This window comes from Lithobates pipiens, unplaced genomic scaffold, assembly GCF_037356315.1.
Source record: "Lithobates pipiens isolate NorthernLeopardFrog02 unplaced genomic scaffold, aLitPip1_a1.2 Scaffold_13, whole genome shotgun sequence".
Lineage (NCBI taxonomy): Eukaryota > Metazoa > Chordata > Amphibia > Anura > Ranidae > Lithobates > Lithobates pipiens.
Window position 1 is genome coordinate 523,495,267 of NW_027507718.1, and position 20,009 is coordinate 523,515,275.

Genomic DNA, 20,009 nt, shown 5'->3' on the forward strand with positions numbered 1-20,009 from the left:
CAGTCGGATTATCCAACAACACGGTCCGATAGGACACATTCTGACGGATTCTCTGACCGTGTGTACAAGGGCTAAGAGAGGAGATTATAGTTTCTGTTGGTCCCTAGCATGAAGCAGTTAATACCTTAGAAACCTTAGTGCGGAGAACTACTTTAGTGGCGTGTGATTTCTAAACTGGACTTCCCACCTCCCCCAACCTACCCACTGAGACATTACGAAGCAAAAGATGGTTGAGGAGAAGTATTTGCCCACTGTTCCTAGATTTTGGGTTCTCCCTGATTCTTGTTCTGATGTGATTTATTTAATTTTTTTAATATTTTGCTTCCCGATACCTCTAATTAGAATACAACTGGGATAAAAAGGGAAAGTCTAGAGTAGGGAGGGTGTTCTCACCTAGGGCACAGAAATCGTATCTTTGGGAACTGCAAAACATTTACTCATAGATAAGGGTTGGTGGAATATTGGAATATTGTGTTCTGAACGTCTGCATGTGTACCTCTGTCTGTTTAAGCTGCTCTAACAACATTTCACAGGCAATATTAATACACCTCAAGGCATGTTATTTAAAGGAATTGGGTATTTTTGATGTTTCAATGTACTTTTTCTTTTTTTTTTGCGTTAATGCACGTTTCTCAGAGCATTGCCCAATCAATGCTATTTTTTTACACCCCCCATGTCTATTGGCCCAGAAAATGGGGAATTTTTAATTTAACAGATTCAACTCTCATTGATTTCACTGGGGTTCAGGTTTGACATCTGAACTTATTTGAAGTTCGCTGAACAACGCTCAAATCAAACCAAGGGTAGTTCTACTCGCCCCTACTCCTGTCCCATTCCTGACCTCTGTGCTATATGTGTCTAAAGCAGTTTTGACCCCTGTGCTCTGTGCTATATGCTATCAAGGTTTAATAACCCCCCCTTTTTTTTTTCACGCACCATTTGCATAATTTTTTTCTTCCGATTCCCTAAGGCTTGGTTCACACGTGAGCTGCATGTAATTCACAATGGTGTGAACCTGGCCTAAAGCTGAATCTCCCTCGGGAAAAAAATAAGTCAATGGCCTTGAGAAGGTGGCCAGCCCCTGGCAAAGTTAAGTGACAATGCATGCAAATTACAGAATACAAATGTTGACAGGAGCAAATGACTCGGAAGCCTATTTGTCCAATTTTAAAAGGATTTCAGCCTGAGAAGGATGACAGAAAGTGCAATGGGTGGGACTTATTTAGTATCTAAAAGCAGAGATCCTTGCATGGTTGGGGAGTCACCATCACTGGGTTGCAGTAAATGCACCACTTGGTGTATAAGGTTAAGAAGCCCATGGACTTCTACATGATTTCATTCTCCTTACTAGGAAATGGTTACAACACGATACATCAGTTCCGAAGCTAGTGGAATGTATTGTCTTGTACAGTGATCCATGAGTACCATCTGCCACTAAGCTTGTCAAGTTGGTAGAGAGGTACACTGCCACTGAGGACCTACTAAGTATCCCCACCCTGAATGCCCCACTTCCCAAAGAGAGGAAGGGCCTGAATACTTTCCAACTTCAAAACTTGAGATAGAGGGACATATCAGGGAGATAGTGACCTGCAGCTTGCATAACGTGTGGCAGTAAAAAGTGGGTGTGATTGAATTATGGTGGCCAGACAATTATCCTCAGTGCCAGAAGCTTGGACTGTAAGAAAAACTGAGGCAACTTTGAACACCCCACGCAGGTAGTATTTAATTTATTTTTTGCACTATAAACAAAAAAAGACTGACAATTTTGAAAAAAAAAATAAATACATATAAATATATATATATATATATATATATATATATATATATATATATATATATATATATAAATTTCTGCTATAAAACATATCCTATATACAAATGTAAAAAAAAAATCAAATGTCTTTATAAATTTAAGTCAGCCATACAATGACAGCGATTCGCCCAGGAGAGCCAACCTACCGCAGTACAACTGCGGCAGCTGGCCTTCAAGTGGTTAACAGATTGACCACCAACTCTACTCAAGTTGAGCTCTATAGGTCTAGGCAAGGGGAATGGAAGTGGAATGACCAGGCTTGTGTCAAACCACAAAAAAAAAAAATCTGACAGATTTTGTGGTCGGAATGTCCGACCGTGTGTATGGGGGCTTAGAAGGGAAGAAGGCCTTGTGTCTTCAGCTAGCTCTTGGTTGATGCACTTAGGTGTCCTGTTTAGCATGGTGATGCAGAGTGTATGGTGGAACTCCTGAAGCAAAATTAACACTCTTACTGCCTGGCAGGGGATGCGTGCAAAACAGTGTTCTACTGGTGTAGGCAAAGATGGGCAATGTTGTCTGCATGCAGTGTCTATGTGTCTCTGTAAGATGGGCAGGTGCCCACTCACCAATCCTACTGCCAAGACCCAAGGGAGATGATGTCCCGAGACAGGCTCTGTCTGACTGGCTACACAACAACCTTAATGCTTCACACCATCTGTGCCGATGCCCCTAGATATGCACCAGAGATCCCACTCTGGTGGGATGTCTGTTACTGACTGTGGAGCGTTGGTGGGAAACAATGACACCAACCCTGGATGACCTTTCTCTTCCGTCCGGTCTTCTCCTTGCCTCATGGTCTCTCCCCATCTCCCAGCGCCCTGCTCGTGTCCTTTTTGCCCCTTCTGTGTGGATGTGAGCATGCCTGGGTGTATAGTCTGCCCCTATGAAATTACAATGGGACCGCTGGTGTTGGGAACTACATGTCCCAAGATACCGTGTTCCTGGATGTCAATTAGAAAGCAGGGGAGGGAGCAGGGCAGACGGCTGCCTGTACGAGCACTACTCACATACTGAGAGTAAGGAGGAGAGAGAGGGGGAGAATTTCTCTGCAGCTGCTGACAGACTCTGTGTCCCTCAGAGGCTGTCAGTGTATGAGTCCCGGCAGCCGCTGGCGGTAAGTGCAGGGCTGTGGGCAGGCTAAGCATCACCTGCTACATCTGTAAAGCAGCTAGTCAAAGATAATGAAAATGCTGGTAGGGAGTGATACAGTAGAGAAAGCCCTTAGTGACTGAGCAAGTCTGAAGCCAGATAGTCAAGTGTAGGATTTTATAATGATTTTGGAAAGTTGAATAGCATGTCCAAATTCAATGCCTACCTGATGCCATGGGTTGACATATACATACTGTAGATAGGTTGGGAACCATTTGATACATAACAATCTTCGCTCTGAGAATCAGCTACTGGCAAATAACCTTTACAGAAAGTACCAAAATTTTTTTTTTAAAAAGACGCCATTACTCACAGTTAACTTTAAACTGATGACCTGTAAGGACTGTAAAAGCTCTGCCTATGGAAAATTAGGGTACCGAAGTTTGTCACCATTTCACCATGCAATTTTAAGGTCTGAAATGTTGAGCATCTACTTTCTCGGCACAACCTCATCATTTGTATTATACCAAACAATTGGACAATATATTGTCTTAAAATTAACTTTGGTGTATTTTTTTACTGAAATTTTGCACTAGGTAAACTGTTAATGTTAAGTCGCTAATATCATGTGGCACAAAAATCTGGAACTGCAACTGTTTCATTTTCCAGCATCTCTGCTTTCAGAAAACATATAATGTTTTGAGGGTGTTAAGTAACTCATAGACTAAAATGCCTAAAATGTCTTGGTCCAGGATTTTTTACACCAACATCGTTTGGATGATTGGATTTTAATCTTTCAAGCCGGTGTTCTGGCATATTCAGTCCGGCCATCATATAGCGTCCGCTCCGTACTGCACATGCGCAGTACGGGGCAGAAGAAGCTTCGTAAAATTTCCGAAGCTGAACAGTGCCTGCGCCGTGAGTGGAGGTGGTAGCCCCACCATCCAAGTGGACATAGGGTTGTGAAAATTAGACGGCCCCTCGCGGGCGAGCTTCGCTCGCCACACTTCGGGCTTGGCCTCTCTGCGCTTGGCTCTTTTTTATTCCTACTCTATGTCCACTTGAATGGTGGGGCTAGAACCTGGACTCACGGCGCAGGCGCCATTCATCCTCGGCTATTTTCGGAATCTGTGTTGCTGTGTACTGCGCATGCGCAGTACACAGCGGACACTATCTGATGGGGGACCTTATATGATGGGACACCGGCTCCTTTGACTATCATATACCTATGGCTTGCAGAGGCTTTGAGTGGCGCACTGATAAGGTATCTAACCTAATTTCAAATAGGAATACAGGGTAGTAGCTGTCAGTGTTTCCTAATACTCTTTAGGCCTTAAAATATTTTTGTTAACGTGTGCAAAAAAAAAAATGCAAAAAATGGCTCTGGATCACACAAATCTTATATGAGCTAGTGATAAAATGAAAGGGAATATAAAGTGGGTTAAAATTAGTTTTAGCCTAAACTGGGAAGGGTTGTGGGGAAGAAGGTATAAAGAAGGATTAGGACAGGGGTAGACAACCTTGGCCTTCCAGCTGTGGTGAAACTACAAATCCCATCATGCCTCTGTCTCTAGGAGTCATGCCTGTGATTGTCAGGGCCTTGCAATGTCTCATGGGTAGTTTCACCACAGCTGGAGGGCCAAGGTCGCCTACCCCTGGTTTAGGACAAGGTCAATAGGGTATCCAACCTTGGGGATAACCTTGAAAGGTGAGGTTCAACCAGCCCTCATGTTTTTTGGGGATTAAAACCAAGTGAGTCCATGGTTACCAAACCTTGGAGTGTTTCTCTGGGGTGTTGTCCATTCTAGAAGAAAGAAGCTGTATTAATTTCATCCTATCACAATTTTTATTCTGTCTTTTCATTTAAAGATGATGCTGTCACAAAGAACATCTCTGTCCTAGCCAGTTCCCCTGCTTATTTATCAAAAACTGAACTCTGCCAGGACATGAAGAACAAAAGATATGACATTTATTATAAAAGTGATGGGATTGCTTCCTGTGATGGTGGTCGTTGTGAAGGCCAGAAACAATTCAAGAATCGAGTTGCATTCATCCAAGAAAACTGCACATTCGTAGTACAGGATATGACCATAGCAGATGCTGGTGTGTACACACTTCTCACATGGACTGATGAAGATCATAAGCTCAAAAGCCATCAAACTTTTTTTCACATCACTATCAAAGGTGAGTCAGATTAACTTTCATCTTTACTCAATGCAATAAAAAAAAACTTTTCAGGTTGTTGTTGCTCCTTCATTATTCAATCAGTAAGCCCTGGATAGGGAGGTTACACTAATTTATCAATACCTTAATTTCTTAAAGTGTACCTAAGGCCGAAACAGTTATTTTCATTTTTGATTGGTTGGTGAGGGGTTAGAACGCCTGGTTTCTATTGCTGTCCGTGTGCTAGTTAGGCTAATGCCACGTACACACTATCCGGCGGACCTAGTCTTTGCAGCGGAGGTCCGCCGGACTTTACGAACGAGCGGACCTGCCCACATACGACCGGACTTTTCCGGCGGACTACTTATGGCAGGAGTCCGCCAGACTTTTGAAATGAACGGACTTGCCCACACACGAAGAAAAGTCAGTTCATTTTGAACGCGGCTCCAGGTAGACGGGACTAGGAAGTGAATGTCGCCGCCTCCATCGCGAGATTGACACCTCGCTAGCCCCGTTACCTGGTATGGACTCAAAGGGGAAGCCCTACGCCGGAAAAACGGCGTGGGGGTCCCCCAAAGTCCATTGCAGACCCTTAGTGGCCAAAGAAGGATTGTGGAATGGCAGTATAAAGGCTTTTTTGATTTCGAGTGTTCGGTGAGTGCATCCCCAAAGGGGATCGTTCGGGTCCCACAAGTGGTGAACTACATGGTGGAAGTTGCACCTTAATCACAATAAGAACGGATAGAACAAGCACCTTCTTTTCTGGACACTGATCAGAACTTTGATTAACTCACTTTCTAAAAAAAGTGTGCATGCGCTTATATATATGAAAAGTGGACTTGTTTTAAGTTGCAATTTTTTATGTATTTTTATAATTCTGTGTTTTTAAAAAAAAAGCAGAAGCTTTAAAGTGGGTATTTTACGCAAGTGAAGTACCGCATAAATACCGCATTCATATTTGAATATTGGTTTCCAAGAGCGTGGAGCGGTGTACTATTTGGGCAGGCATTTATAATTTTTAGTACATTCTTCTACATTATTAAAATTTCGTTAACAATATAATTTTGCATATTTTATTTATGATAATTTTTCTGACATTCTGTTACAGAGAATGTATCTGTGCCACCAGCAACCCATGTACCATTACTGAACGAGCTCACTGGGAATAGAACAGGTATGCCTGCAAGCAGGAGCATAGCTACTACAACTCTCTGGTTCTCCCAAGCCTCTCCCATCCTATGGAATTCCCTGTCCCAATCTGTCCGTATTTTTTTTTTACCCTGATCAAAAGCTAACATATCCCAGTTCTTAATACCGTGTATTGCCCCCTTTAACATCAATGACAGCTTGAAGTCTTTTGTAGTATTTGTGGATGAGGCTCTTTATCTTCTCAGATGGTAAAGCTGCCCATTCCTCTTGGCAAAAAGCCTCCAGTTCCTGGAAATTCTTGGGTTGTCTTGCATGAACTGCATATGTGAGATCTCCCCATAGTGGCTCAATGATATTGAGGTCAGGAGACTGAGATGGCCACTCCAGAACCTTCACTTTATTCTGCTGTAGCCAATGACAGATCGACTTGGCCTTTTTGTTTTGGATCATTGACATGTTGGAATGTCTGTCACGGTCGTTCCACCACCCCGGTCACCCAAGTAAGACTTACCCGCAGGTTCCCTGTACGAGGGGATCGTCGGACGCGGGTTGGCGCTAACGAACGCACGCGAGTGCACATAGTCCCCAACAGGCGCACGCGGGTGCGCGTTGACACGAGCGGGCGCACGCGGGTGCGCGACGAGCCGAACGGGCGTACGCGGGTACGCGGGGTCACGAACGGGAGCACGGTCACCCGCGGGGGTACGTAGACGTACCGTGCGACCGTTCTTGGCGCCCAGTTGCCTACTTAAGGGACCTGCTCCTGCTCCTCTGTGCTGTCCCGTCTGCAGCGTTCCTGTGACTCCTGCTATCTGTTCCTGTGTGTGTGTTCCTGATTCTGTACCCGGCCCGTTCCTGGACTTTGCCTGTTTGCCGCCTGCCTCCGACCCTCTGCCTGATTGACCACGCTTCTGCCTTCTGCCTTGTACCTCTGCTGCCCGATTGTTGCCGACCCAGCTCGTCCCTGACTACTCCTGCCAGCCTGCCTACGGACCTGCACTGACTACTACTTCCGCAGCTCCTGCCTGTTCGCCTGTGCCAGCCGTCCAGCAGTTCCTGTCCAGCATCCTGCGCTGGTTGCACCTTCCGCTCCGGCCCACCATCTGCTCCGGTCTCTTCTACCAGCTGACCAGTCTGGCACTTGTGCCCTCCGGACTCCTGAATCCCTGTTCCCATCTCCAGGGGCTCTCGAGCCGGGGCTTACGAGGCGCCACTCCCTGCACGCTTGGGCTCTCCAACCAGGTACGTGACAATGTCCAAGTACGTCCCATGCACAGCTTCCTGGCTGATGAGTGAAATGTTCCTCCAGTATTTTTAAATAACAAACTGCATTCATTTTGCCATCAATGTTTACAAAATTTCCTGTGCCTTTGTAGCGCACACATCCTCAAAACATCAGTGATCCACCTCCATGTTTCACAGTAGGAATGGTGTACCTTTTATCATAGGCCTTGTTGACTCCTCTTAGTCAACAAGCTAAATTTTGGTCTCATCACTTCAAATGACTTTGTGCCAGAAGGTTTGAGGTTTGGCGTATTGTAAGTGGGATAGTTTGTGGCATTTGCATAGTAATGGCTTTCTTCTGGTGACTCGACCATGCAGCCCATCTTTCTTCAAGTGCCTCCTTATTGTGCATCTTGGAACAGCCACATCACATGTTTTCATAGAGTCCTGTATTTCGCCTGAAGTTATTTGTGGGGTTTTCTTTGCATCCCGAACAATTTTCCTGGCAGTTGTGGCTGAAATTTCAGTTGGTCTACCTGACCGTAGTTTGGTTTCAACAGAACCCCTCATTTTCCACTTCTTGATTAGAGTTTGAACACTGCTGATTGGCATTCTCAATTCCTTGGATATCTTTTTATATCCCTTTCCTGTTTTATACAATTCAACTACCTTTTCCTGCATATTCTTTGACAATTCTTTTGCTTTCCTCATGAATCAGAATCCAGAAACGTCAGTGCAGCACTGGATGAAAGATGCAAGGGTCTGTCAGGAGTCAAGAAACTCATTGACCTTTTATACACACACACTAATTACAAGCAAACAGTTCACAGGTGAGGATGGTTACCTTTAATAGCCATTCAAACCTCTTCGTGTCAACTTGTGTGCATGTTATCAGGCCAAAATCACCAGGATACGTAAACTTTTGATCAGGGTCATTTGGGTAGTCGTTGCCATTATGATTTAAAAAGAGTAAACACAGTTAATTGATAATAAATGATTTCAGCCACACACTAAACATGAGTGAAAGAAAACTTTTTGTGTTATCATTCATATTCTCTGAAAAATGGCCAAGAAATCATAAATTCTGCCAGGGTATGCAAACTTATGAGCACAACTGTACATTATACATTCTTTACTTTATTTGTTCAGAATATATAAGGGTTCGTCAAAAAGTTTTTTTTTAAACTCACTAATAATAATAAAATAAAGTAATACAGTATATTGCAAACTCACCAATGCTAGTTCTGTTTTTATGTTTTTTAGCTACATACAATCCAAGCAATAATATAGGAGGGGGTCTTCAAAAAGTTTCCACACTTTTTCATACTTAATAAAGTGTGGAAACTTTTTGAAGACCCCCTCGTATATTATCGCTTGCATTGTATATAGATAAAAACAAAACAAAAAAAAAAACAGAACATTGGTGAGTTTGTAATATACTGTATTGCTTTATTATTACTGTATACAGGATTTATATAGCACCAACAGTTTGTGCAAAGCTTAGCAACGTTAGGGAAAGCACTATAGTTACAATATTATTCAATGCAGGAGGAATCAGAGGGCTTACTCGATTTCTTTTATAACTGATATTGTCCTAAACATTAGATGATGTTCTTCGCACTTTACACTCTTCTAAAACCAGGCTTTTCATTGGTGCACACATGCTAAAAGTCTGTCTGTGCTTCTTCTACAGCCAACGTCCCTGAAGGTATCTCCGTCTGCTTTTCAATGGCTCCACTAGGAAATGCTCTCTGTTGCGTGTTACATAGATTCCTGTGCTGGCTAGGTAAAGTAACATAAAACCCTTTATTGTATGTGCTGTTTCATGTAATAATAATGTCCCCTTTACATAAAATACACATGGAAATGTTTACATGAAATCTCTAGAACTGGGATAGGCAACCTTAGCACTCCAGCTGTCGTGAAACTTCAAATCGCAGAACACCTCTGCCTCTGGGACTCATACCTGTGGTTATCGGTGTCTTCTAGTTCCACAAAAGCTGGAGTGTTGAGGCTTCCTACCCCTGCTCAGGGTCGTCTTTAAGGCAGGGCAAAAGGGGCAGCTGCCCTGGGCCCTGTCATTGTTGAGGGGCCCAAAGCAGCTGCCTCATACTTGCCAACTATCCGAGTTTAAATTCCCTTGTCCCTTGAAGCTTTAGTCCTGTGCTGTGTCCCGATATCTCAGTGTGAAGTTCTGTTACTAATGCTGCCCAGCTCTGCCCTATTATTGTGTACAGATTACTCACCTGCAGACCTTGTGTTTACATGTAAATAGCCGGAATTCATATGTAAATAACTGTGGCTGGCAGCATTGATATGTAAATAAAGTCAGCAGGTGAGGTGACAGATGCACACCGTAGGGATCAGAGGTGCACCGCAAGGTTGTGGACCCTACGGCTGACTGCTGCAGATGGGGGACAGATCCCACTGGGGTTAGAGCGTAAGATTCCCTGGGGCGCGGAGTCTAAGAGCCAGCAGGTGTTCACCAGTGCCTCTAGTGGTGAGGATGGACTTGGCTGCAACTGGTTGCAGGTCGCGACCCCCCGGGTCCCCCAGCTCACACCCACAGTAGGCAACAGGAGGATAGGGATGGTGAGGGACAAAGCCAAGGTCAGGGCCACAAGCAGACGGGAATAGTCGGAGACACACCAAAGGGTCAGGATCACAGGCAAACAGGGATAGTCTAGGATACGCCAAAGTCGGTAACGGGAAACAGCAGAATCGCACATGGCAGGTAACGGGAAGCTAAACACACAAAGGAATACACAATGGTTGATCAGCACTGATGGTCTGCAGTGCACAGGTTAATATAGGGCTCCCTGATAGGGCCTGGGGTGGAGCCATGCTTAGAGGAGAGGTTATAAAAACCACCAGGTGGAAGGGGCTGGCCTCTTAGTCTGAACACATGAGGGGAGGTAAGCAAACACAGGAAGATCACTGCATAACCATGACAGTGAGGAGATGATCTGCTGTAACCTCTAGCAACTAATCATTGACCCGTAATGTGTGCTGTAACCTCTAGCAACCAGTCAGTAATTAGTAATGATATGCTTTAACTACTGGCAACCAATCACAATTCATGCCTGATCTGATACCGTAAACTGATTTTAAGTCTAGCTGCTATTCATTGTATGTCTCAGAGCAGGTGGAGAGTGAAATTGCTTAGGGGGGGGGGGGGGGGGGCAAGAATTTTTTTGCCCAGGGTCCAATCAGTATTAAAGACAACCCTACCCCTGCTCTAGAAGATGTCTCGTTTCCATGCACTGCACTGATGTTGGGAAAGAAACAAGTTTGAAACAGATGTATACATGTTGGAGTAAATGGATCTATAACATTAGTCTGTATTGGTCCTGGAGACCAGTTGCTCTGCATGTACAGTTGGCCAAGAAGCATACAAAATGGTTGGGATTAAAACATAATTGAAAATCTGTTTTTTTTCTGTTGTTATTCTAAGCTTTTTTGAAGGACATTAAAGAAGGCTTCATGGTCTTTTGACTAAGACAAATATACATAGTTCCCAACTGTGCCTTATTTCAATGGCCGATTTCCTCCTCATTTTGATCTGATCCATATAGTTGTATATAAAATGCACAATTTATCTTTCAGTGTTTCCCAGTGCTAAACCTTTCATCCAATTTCTAAAATGCTACATTTGTAAATATCAAAAGCCAGTATAAAGGAATAGTAGTGGTTAAAAAAAAAGCATTTGTAGGGTTTAACTAATCTATATTTTTGTACAACTCTCCTTTAAGGAGGCGTGGCAGGGGGTGTGTCCTATGCCTACATACTTTTGCTAATAGGTGTCCTTCATTGCCATCTCAAAAAGTTGGGCGGTATACAAGTATGGCATAAGTTCTTGTCCATGTCCTGGAGATGCCATTACTGGCTGAGGAGTATTCTGCCCCCCCAAAAAAGGGGTTCAAAAAGATTCCCAAGACTTGTGGATTCCGGTCTTTCTAAACGGAGCCCGGTCGGAGCCCTTTTCAGTATATGGAAGCATCTCCCATCTTGGCATAAACCATACGTGCGGATGATCCATCCTCTGGTGTTTACACCACAAGCCTTGTCGACTCATTGGGCATATGCCCATTTGGGTCCATTTGTTCCGGTAATCCTTTCTGCAGTCGGTGGTGGCTAGGGATGAGCCGAACACCCCCCGGTTCGGTTCGCACCAGAACTTGCGAACGACCCCCGCGTTCGTTACGAACGTTAGAACCCCATTGAAGTCTATGGGACTCGAACGTTCGAAATGGAAAGTGCTAATTTTAACGGCTAATATGCAAGATAGTGTCCTAAAAAGGGTTTGGGGACCTGCCTCCTGCCTCAGGGGACATGGGTCACTGCAAAAGAAAGTTTTAAAAACTGCCGTTTTGGCGGGAGCACTGATTTTAATGACGATTAAAGTGAAAAAAAAAAAGTGAAATATTCCTTTAAATATGGTGCCTGGGGGGTGTCTGTAGTATGCCTGTGAAGTGCCACGTGTTTCCCGTGTTTAGAACAGTCCCTGCACAAAGTGACATTAAACGGAAATAACACCATTTAAAACTGCTTGCGGTTTTAATGTTATATCTGGTTCCTGCAATATGGTTGAAAATCATTGAGAAACATGGCATGGGTAGCCCTCCCTGCCCATTACCAGCCTATTTGGGTCTTGTACGCATATTAAGGGGAACCCCGTACCCATATTAAAAAAAGGAAATACGTGTGGCCCCCAGGCCCTATATACTCAGAACAGCAGTATACAGGCGGTGCAAACAAGACAGGGACTGTGTAGGTTTGTTGTGTTAAGTTGAATCGGTTTGTAATTTTCAACTGGTACATTTTTAAAGTGTAGCTCCAGTCAAAAAAACGATTTTTAAGCTTTTTGGAAAACATAGGGAAGGGTTATCACCCCTGTATAATTTGTTTTGTCGTCCATCTTTTTTCATCTCACTTGCTGCTGTCTCCTTGCGTTTGCAAGTAGGAGATGTTTGTAAGTTGGATGTTTGAAAGTAGAGGCCTGCCCTATATTATAGCGGTATGTACTGGGTACAGAGCACGCAGACAGCACGCACTATCTCCTAACACTACTGACTGTAAGCTCTATTATTAACCACTTGACCACTGGGCACTTAAACACCCTTAATAACCAGACCAATTTTCAGCTTTCGGTGCCCTCACATTTTGAATGACAATTACTCAGTCATGCAACACTGGACCTATAGGAAATGTTTGTCCTTTTTTTCACACAAATAGAGCTTTCTTTTGGTGGTATTTAATCACCTCTCAGTTTTTTATTTTTTGTGCTATAAAAGAAAAAGAAAAAATTCTGCGAAAAAATGAATTTTTCTTCGTTTCTGTTATAAAATTTAGCAGATTAGTAATTTTTTCTTCATAAATTTTGGCCAAAATTTATACTACTACATATCTTTGGTAAAAATAAGTACAAATTGGTGGATATTATTTGGTCTTTGTGAAAGTTATAGAGTCCACAAGCTATGGTGCCAATATCTGAAAATTGATCACACCTGAAGTACTGACGGCCTATTTCCTTTTTTTTTTTTTTTCCACAAAATTGTCATATTATCAGGTAATTCACAAACGCAGCATATGCATACCACAAATTACACCCCAAAACACATTCTGCTATTACTCCCGAGTATGGCGATACCACATGTGTGAGACTTTTACACAGCGTGGCCACATACAGAGGCCCAACATGCAGGGAGCGCCATCAGGCGTTCTGGAGCACCCAGGCCAATTCTGACATTTCTCTCCTACATGTAAAAATCATCATTTATTTGCTAGAAAATTACAGAGAACCCCAAAACATTATATATATATATTTTTTTTTTTTTTTAGCAAAGACCCTGGAGAATACAATGGTGGTCGTTGCAAATTTTTATCTCACACGGTATTTGCACAGCAATTTTTCAAACGCATTTTTTTGGGGGAAAAAACAGTTTTGTGCTTAAAAAACAAACAAAAAAAACAGTAAAGTTAGCCCAATGTTTGCATAAAGTGAAAGATGAAGTTATGCTGAGTAAATAGATATCAAACATGTCACTCTTCAAAATTGCACATGCCCGTGGAATGGCACCAAACGTCGCTACTTAAAAAATCCCCATAGGCGACGCTTTAAATTTTTTTTTACTGGTTACATGTTTTGAGTTGCAGAGGAGGTCTAGGACTAGAATTATTGCTCTCGCTCTAACGTTCTCGGCGATACCTCACATGTGTGGTTTGAACACCGTTTTCATATGTGGGCGGGGCTTACGCATGCGTTCGCTTCTGCATGCGAGCACATGGGGACATGGGCGCTTTAATTTTTATTTTTATTTTTTATTGTTCATTTTACTTTATTTATTTTAGTTTGACATTTTTTTCCCCAAAAATATATTTTTGATCGCTTTTATTCCTATTACAAGAAATGTAAACATCCCTTGTAATAGGAATATGGGGTGACAGGTCCTCTTTACAGTGAAATCTGGGGGGTCAATATGACCCCACATCTCACCTCTAGGCTGGGAAGCCTGAAATAAAAAATAAAAAAAAGATTCTGGCTTTGATCGTACTGGCGAGTTGGTAGAAGCACCGGAGGGCAGTGAGGGGTGGGGGGCGTCTATGGCTGGGTATTTCAGGGTATCACCGAGTATGGCTGGGTATCTCCGAGTATGGCTGGGTATGGCAATTTATGGCAGGGTATTACAGAGTATTGGCGGGGTACTACAGAGTAATAGCAGGGTACTGCAGAGTATTGGGGGTACTACAGAGTAATGGCAGGGTACTGCAGAGTATTGGGGGTACTCCAGAGTAATGGCAGGGTACTGCAGAGTAATGGCAGGGTACTGCACTGCAGAGTAATGGCGGGGTACTGCAGAGTATTGGGGGGTACTGCAGAGTAATGGCAGGGTACTACAGAGTAATGGGGGTTACTGCAGAGTAATGGGGGGTACTGCAGAGCAATGGCAGGGTACTGCAGAGTAATGGGGGGTACTGCAGAGTAATGGCAGGGTACTGCAGAGTAATGGCAGGGTACTGCACTGCAGAGTAATGGCGGGGTACTGCAGAGTAATGGCGGGGTACTGCAGAGTAATGGCGGGGTACTGCAGAGTAATGGCGGGGTACTGCAGAGTAATGGCGGGGTACTGCAGAGTAATGGCAGGGTACTGCAGAGTATGCACTGGTATTGCAGAGTATTGGCAGGGAATTGAGGGGTTAAATTCGGTGAGCAGCGATGTGGGCACTGCAGATGCAGCCCACATCGCTGCTGACACCGATCTCTTTCCCCTCCGCTGTACCGATCGGTACAGAGAGGGGAGCGATCACGTGGTAAACGGCCGCTATGAGCGGCCGTTTACCGTGATCCGTGATGCCACAGGACCCGGCGGTCACGGATGCTCTCGAGTGCGCGCCCCAGGGGGCGCGTGAGAGCAGAATTCTTGGAGGCCATTAATTAACGGCCTCTCAGAGTTAAACAACCGCCCTGAAGCCGTTAATCGGCAATGAGCAGTTGTTAAGTGGTTAAAGCTAGATCACTAGCTATATAGGTGAGGTGAATATAGTGGTGTATACTGCAGTCAGGGCACAGACAACAACCACTACACAGCAGCAAGATAGGAAATCAGCCAAAAACGATCGGTGTGTAACTGTGTTGAAGGTACACAGAACACCCACTGCTTCAGATGCCAACACACTACACGAGGCCGCCTCAAAGGCGGCCTTATATAGTGTGGGGCGTGCACTACACAGCCTGAGCTATGATTGGCCACAGGCAGGATGCCTGTGGCCAATCATGGCTCTCCTCGCTGCTGGCGCTGCGATTGGCCAAGCATGCGGGGTCACAGTGCATGCTTGGCCAATCATGAGACAGCAATGCACTGCGCCATCGCAGTGCATTGTGGGCCACACGAATTTTGCTGTGAACGGCCCAAACGTTCGGAATTCGGCGAACGGCCAATGTTCGAGTCGAACGTACGTTCGACTCGAACACAAAGCTCATCCCTAGTGGTGGCTGTCTTTCCCATCTATTTATGTCTTAAAGGACTATCATTTTCCTATTAGATTTAGTCTTATCATATATGATCACAAATTTTCAATTTTTGCACTATAAGGACTCTCTTCACGGACATTAGTACGGATCGGTCAGGGGCGGACTGACCATCGGGCTACTCGGGCACTGCCCGAGGGCCCCATGCCACTAGGGGGTCCCATCAGGGTTGCCAGCCTCAGTAAAACCAGGGAAAGTATGTAAAAATCTGTGTTTTTTTTTTTACATCTGTCTCTGAAATGTCCCTTACCAACATCCTTTTGGTTTACAAATCCTTACATTATAGCTACCCCACCTCTCCAGTACCTTCTCAGCTAATAGAAACATGTCTGTATATACTGTGTGATTGTATACTGTGTGTGTTTGTGTATACTATGTGGCCCCATAATGTCTGATTGCCTGGGGGCCCCATAATCTCCTATTGCCCGGGGGGCCCAATGAGTTGTCAGTCCGCCCCTGGGATCGGTACACCTGTATGAATGAGGCCTAGTAGTAAATTATTACTTTCTGCTAGAATTCTAATTTACAAATGTCAAAGCCGAGTAAAATCTGTATGTGGTCTTCAACACCAAATATGGAGTTTCTTTTTCTGTTTCAGCCAACAAGAATAAGAATGGCAAAAAGGTTCCAAGTTTGTCCCGAGCTTCTAATTTCATCCAAGGTAAAAATCTTGTACTGTCACAATTCATCCTTTGTACACAATAAAAAATGTAAAAAATTTAATTTCTTCATCAGTTTAGGTCAATATGTATTCATCTACAGATTTTTGGTAAAAAAAAAAAAAAAAAAAATCCTAATAAGCAAATATGTATTGATTTGCGCAAAAGTTATAGCATATACAAACTGTGGAATATATTTATGGATTTTTTTTTTATTTTGATTTTTTCTAGTAATGGCGGCAAACAGCAATTTATAGCGGGACTGAGACATTGTGATGGACAAATCGGACACTAACTGACACTTTTGACACTTTTTGGGGGACCAGTGACACCAATACAGTGATCGGTGATAAAAAATGCACTGTAACTGTATGTATGACACTGGCAGGGAAGGGGTTAACATGAGGGGAAATCAAAGGGTTAAATGTGTCCCTAGGGAGTTCCTTCTAACTGTGGGGGAGGTGCTTGTACTGTGAGAAGACAGAGATCCGTGTTCCTGCTTAGGAGAAACACAAGATCTCTGTCTTCTTCTGTCACAGAATGGCGATCTGCCTTGTTTACATAGGCAGACCATCGTCCTCTCTGCCTCGGGAACAATAGGCGGGTCCCGATGTGTCCAATCACAGCGGGAGCTGGTCGCTGGTGGCATGCACGCGCACCCCAGACCTGGAAATCAAAATCACATACAGGTACGTTATTTTGCACTGAAGGGTCGCCCTTCTGCAGTACATATACTGTACATGGGGTGGTTAAATGTATTCAACCCCTTCCTGTCCGCGCTATAGCCAAATGACGGCTACAGTGTGGACCTACACTGCCGGGAGGCCGTCAATAGATGTCCTCCCCTTTGCACGCTCCCCGCGTGCGGCACGCTCTGTGATCACCGAGTCAATGAGACACCGGCCCCTTACCATCTGATCAGCTGTCAGCCAATGACAGCTGATCACGTGATGTAAACAGAAGCTCGTTTTTTTTATTTTTTTCTCACGCAGACAGCACGAGGAGAAAAAGCCAATCACCGGCTTCTGTGAAAGGTACATCGGTCCCGAAGAGGAAGAGGCGCGGCCACCTCAAATGTGCCCAGCAGTGCCACCTGTCAGTGCTCACGAGTGCATATCAGTGTCACCTATCAATATCGCCTACCAATTTCACCTATCAGTGCCCATCACTGCCACCCATCAGTGCCACATCATCAGTGCCCACTGAGTGGGGGCAAGATGGCCCCCACTCGACTCTATGTCCTTGGAGGACCGAAGCAACGTCTGATGTCACTTCTGCCTAATGGCCTTAAAGTGACAATTTTTTTTTCTGTTAAATGTAAAATGTTTTTTTTTCTTGCTTTTAAAGGTAAATGTGAGGTATTTTTGACCCCAGATCTCTCTATAAAGGGGACCTGTCATGCTTATTTATATTACAAGGGATGTTTACATTACTTGTAATAGGAATAAAGGTGATCAAAAATAATAATGAAAGGGACAGTGTAAAAAAAAAAGTAAAGCGATCCGTTGCAGAAGTGAACGCATACATAAGTTGTGCCCGCATATGTAAACGGTGTTCAAACCACATATGTGAGGTATTGGCGCGATCATTAGTGTGAGAGAAACAATTCTAGCACTAGACCTTCTCTGTAACTCAAAACTGGTAACCTGTAAAAAAAATTGAATTGTCGTCTATGGAGATTCTTAGGTACTGTCGTTTGTTGACATTCCACGAGTGTGCGCAATTTTAAAGCGTGACATCTTTGGTATCTATATACTCATCATATAACATAATTTTTCACATTATACAAAATAATTGGGCTAAATTTACTGTTTTGTTGTTTTTTTTTCAATTTTTTTGTCAATTTTTTTTTTTTCCCCAAAAAAAATATGTTTGAAAGACCGCTGCGCAAATATGGTGTGAAATAAAATATTGCAATCCTCTAGGATCTCTGCAAAAAAAAAAAATTATATATATATATATATATATATATATATATATATATGTACACATACGTACATATATGTACACATACATACACACGTACACATATATATATATATATATATATATATATATATATATATATATATAGAAAACTTTTTTTTTTTTTGCAGAGATCCTAGAGGATTGCAATATTTTATTTGTGTAAGAAAAAAGGTCTGGCCTTATAGTGGTTAAAGTCAACCACAAACTTCATGCGGCCATTCTGCTTAGCTCTGTACTGGGGGGGAAGTGAAAATACAAGGCTCTCATATTGTAGTAATTTAAAAACCATCATCCATTTATTATATATCATATACACTCACATTAAAGATAATAAAACCACACTATTGTATAAACAAAACCGAAACTCACAAGCGTCTTACAGCATCACTCCCGGTCTCCTCTTGCCCCACACATTAAAGGAGCCACACATACATCCTACATACTGGGGAGGAGTGATCGGGAGGGCGCCCCCTGTGGACGGGAGGAGAGAGTGGCACCCATCTGAAGGAGAAGCACAAGGTGTATTGGGTAATACATGCACAAGTGATACATATCTGAGCTGAGAGTTCTGGCAGCCTATGGTGTTTTTTGCACTTTATGGTTTGAATCCGACATTTTGCACCTTATGGTTTGAATCCGTTGGTGGAAGATGAAGGGTTCAACACAGAAATGTAAACATGTGGAACAACCTTGGAGACTTTGTGGACATAAATATAATATGAACCGGAACCACTATCAATCACTGCGTATTGGATTTTGATGAATTTATTATGAATATATAGTCGAGCGCTTTTACAGTTATCATTACTATTCTCCCTATTATTATTGTTTTAGAATTTGTTTATGGAGTGTTCAGTTATGAATGATATATAACTAGCACTATAAGATATTGCCCATTGTAGTAGTACTGAAAGCAGCGCAGCACTTTACACATGTTATATTATCCAACTACTCACTTAGCCACAGGATCGTTGTTTGCCTACTTCAGATATCCAACAGGATCTTGCTAGTGAGATTCACACCACCATAGGACAGCTGGACTCTTTCCCAACAACTTTCCCCTGCCTTTCTCCGGTGGGCTTCTCTAGACCCAACTTGCCCCAGATACCAACCTGTGAATAGGTCTCCTCAGCTATGCCTAGCTGGGACCTTGATGTCTTCTTTCAAGCTCTCTCAAGGATCATGCACCACGGGGCATATCCCCTACACATAGGTATCCTCCTGCAGGATTGGACCCAGGAACACTGCCCCTGCTGCCAAGGCCTCAGACTATTTATCCCCCCCACACCCACCTTCTGGGCAAACCTCCTCCGGGATTGGCTGGAGTTCTATAAATATTCAGGTTAAACAAACGCATATAAAGGTGCAAAAACCTAAAATCATAAGTATCCCAATAGCAATACAGTCTGTCATGGGATATACAGAATATATTAGTCCATATAGATGGTCAATGACATATGGAGAATAGGGAGTCCGGAACACTCAGGGCTGCCAACATATGGGAATAGAAACCAAGTTCCAAAGGTACTGCAAAAACAATGAGAAAGGCGCCTCTGAGTGTAGACGTATATAACTTTTAATGGTACATAAGGTAAATAACTCACATTTGAGTGGAAAGTATAGGCATGTGGGTCCCAACAAAGGTAAGTCCTGGTGTGAAGAACCGGGAAAGCAGGACCGTCCACACCAGGACTTACCCTTGTTGGGACCCACATGCCTATACTTTCCACTCAAATGGGAGTTATTTAACTTACAGTATGTACCATTAAAAGTCATAAATGTCTACACTCAGAGACGCCTCTCTCCTTGTTTTTATAAATATTCAGGTTGCCTGTTCTGCTCTCCCTCCCACAATACTTCTAGAAACCTTTAGAAAACAGGGGAAGTAACAGAACAGGATCCTGTGAAACACTGA

The 20,009-nt window shown here is 43.4% G+C and overlaps 1 protein-coding gene across 1 annotated transcript in view; it reads left to right on the top strand.

The window, feature by feature from the left end:
* Positions 1-20,009, top strand: part of LOC143975616 (uncharacterized) — a 57,179-nt gene that overhangs the window by 15,278 nt on the left and 21,892 nt on the right. The window contains exons 2-5 of the mRNA XM_077478094.1: positions 4,772-5,086; positions 6,174-6,239; positions 9,132-9,224; positions 16,066-16,128. Coding sequence (XP_077334220.1) covers positions 4,772-5,086; positions 6,174-6,239; positions 9,132-9,224; positions 16,066-16,128 — 537 coding nt within the window. The remainder of the gene's footprint in view (positions 1-4,771; positions 5,087-6,173; positions 6,240-9,131; positions 9,225-16,065; positions 16,129-20,009) is intronic.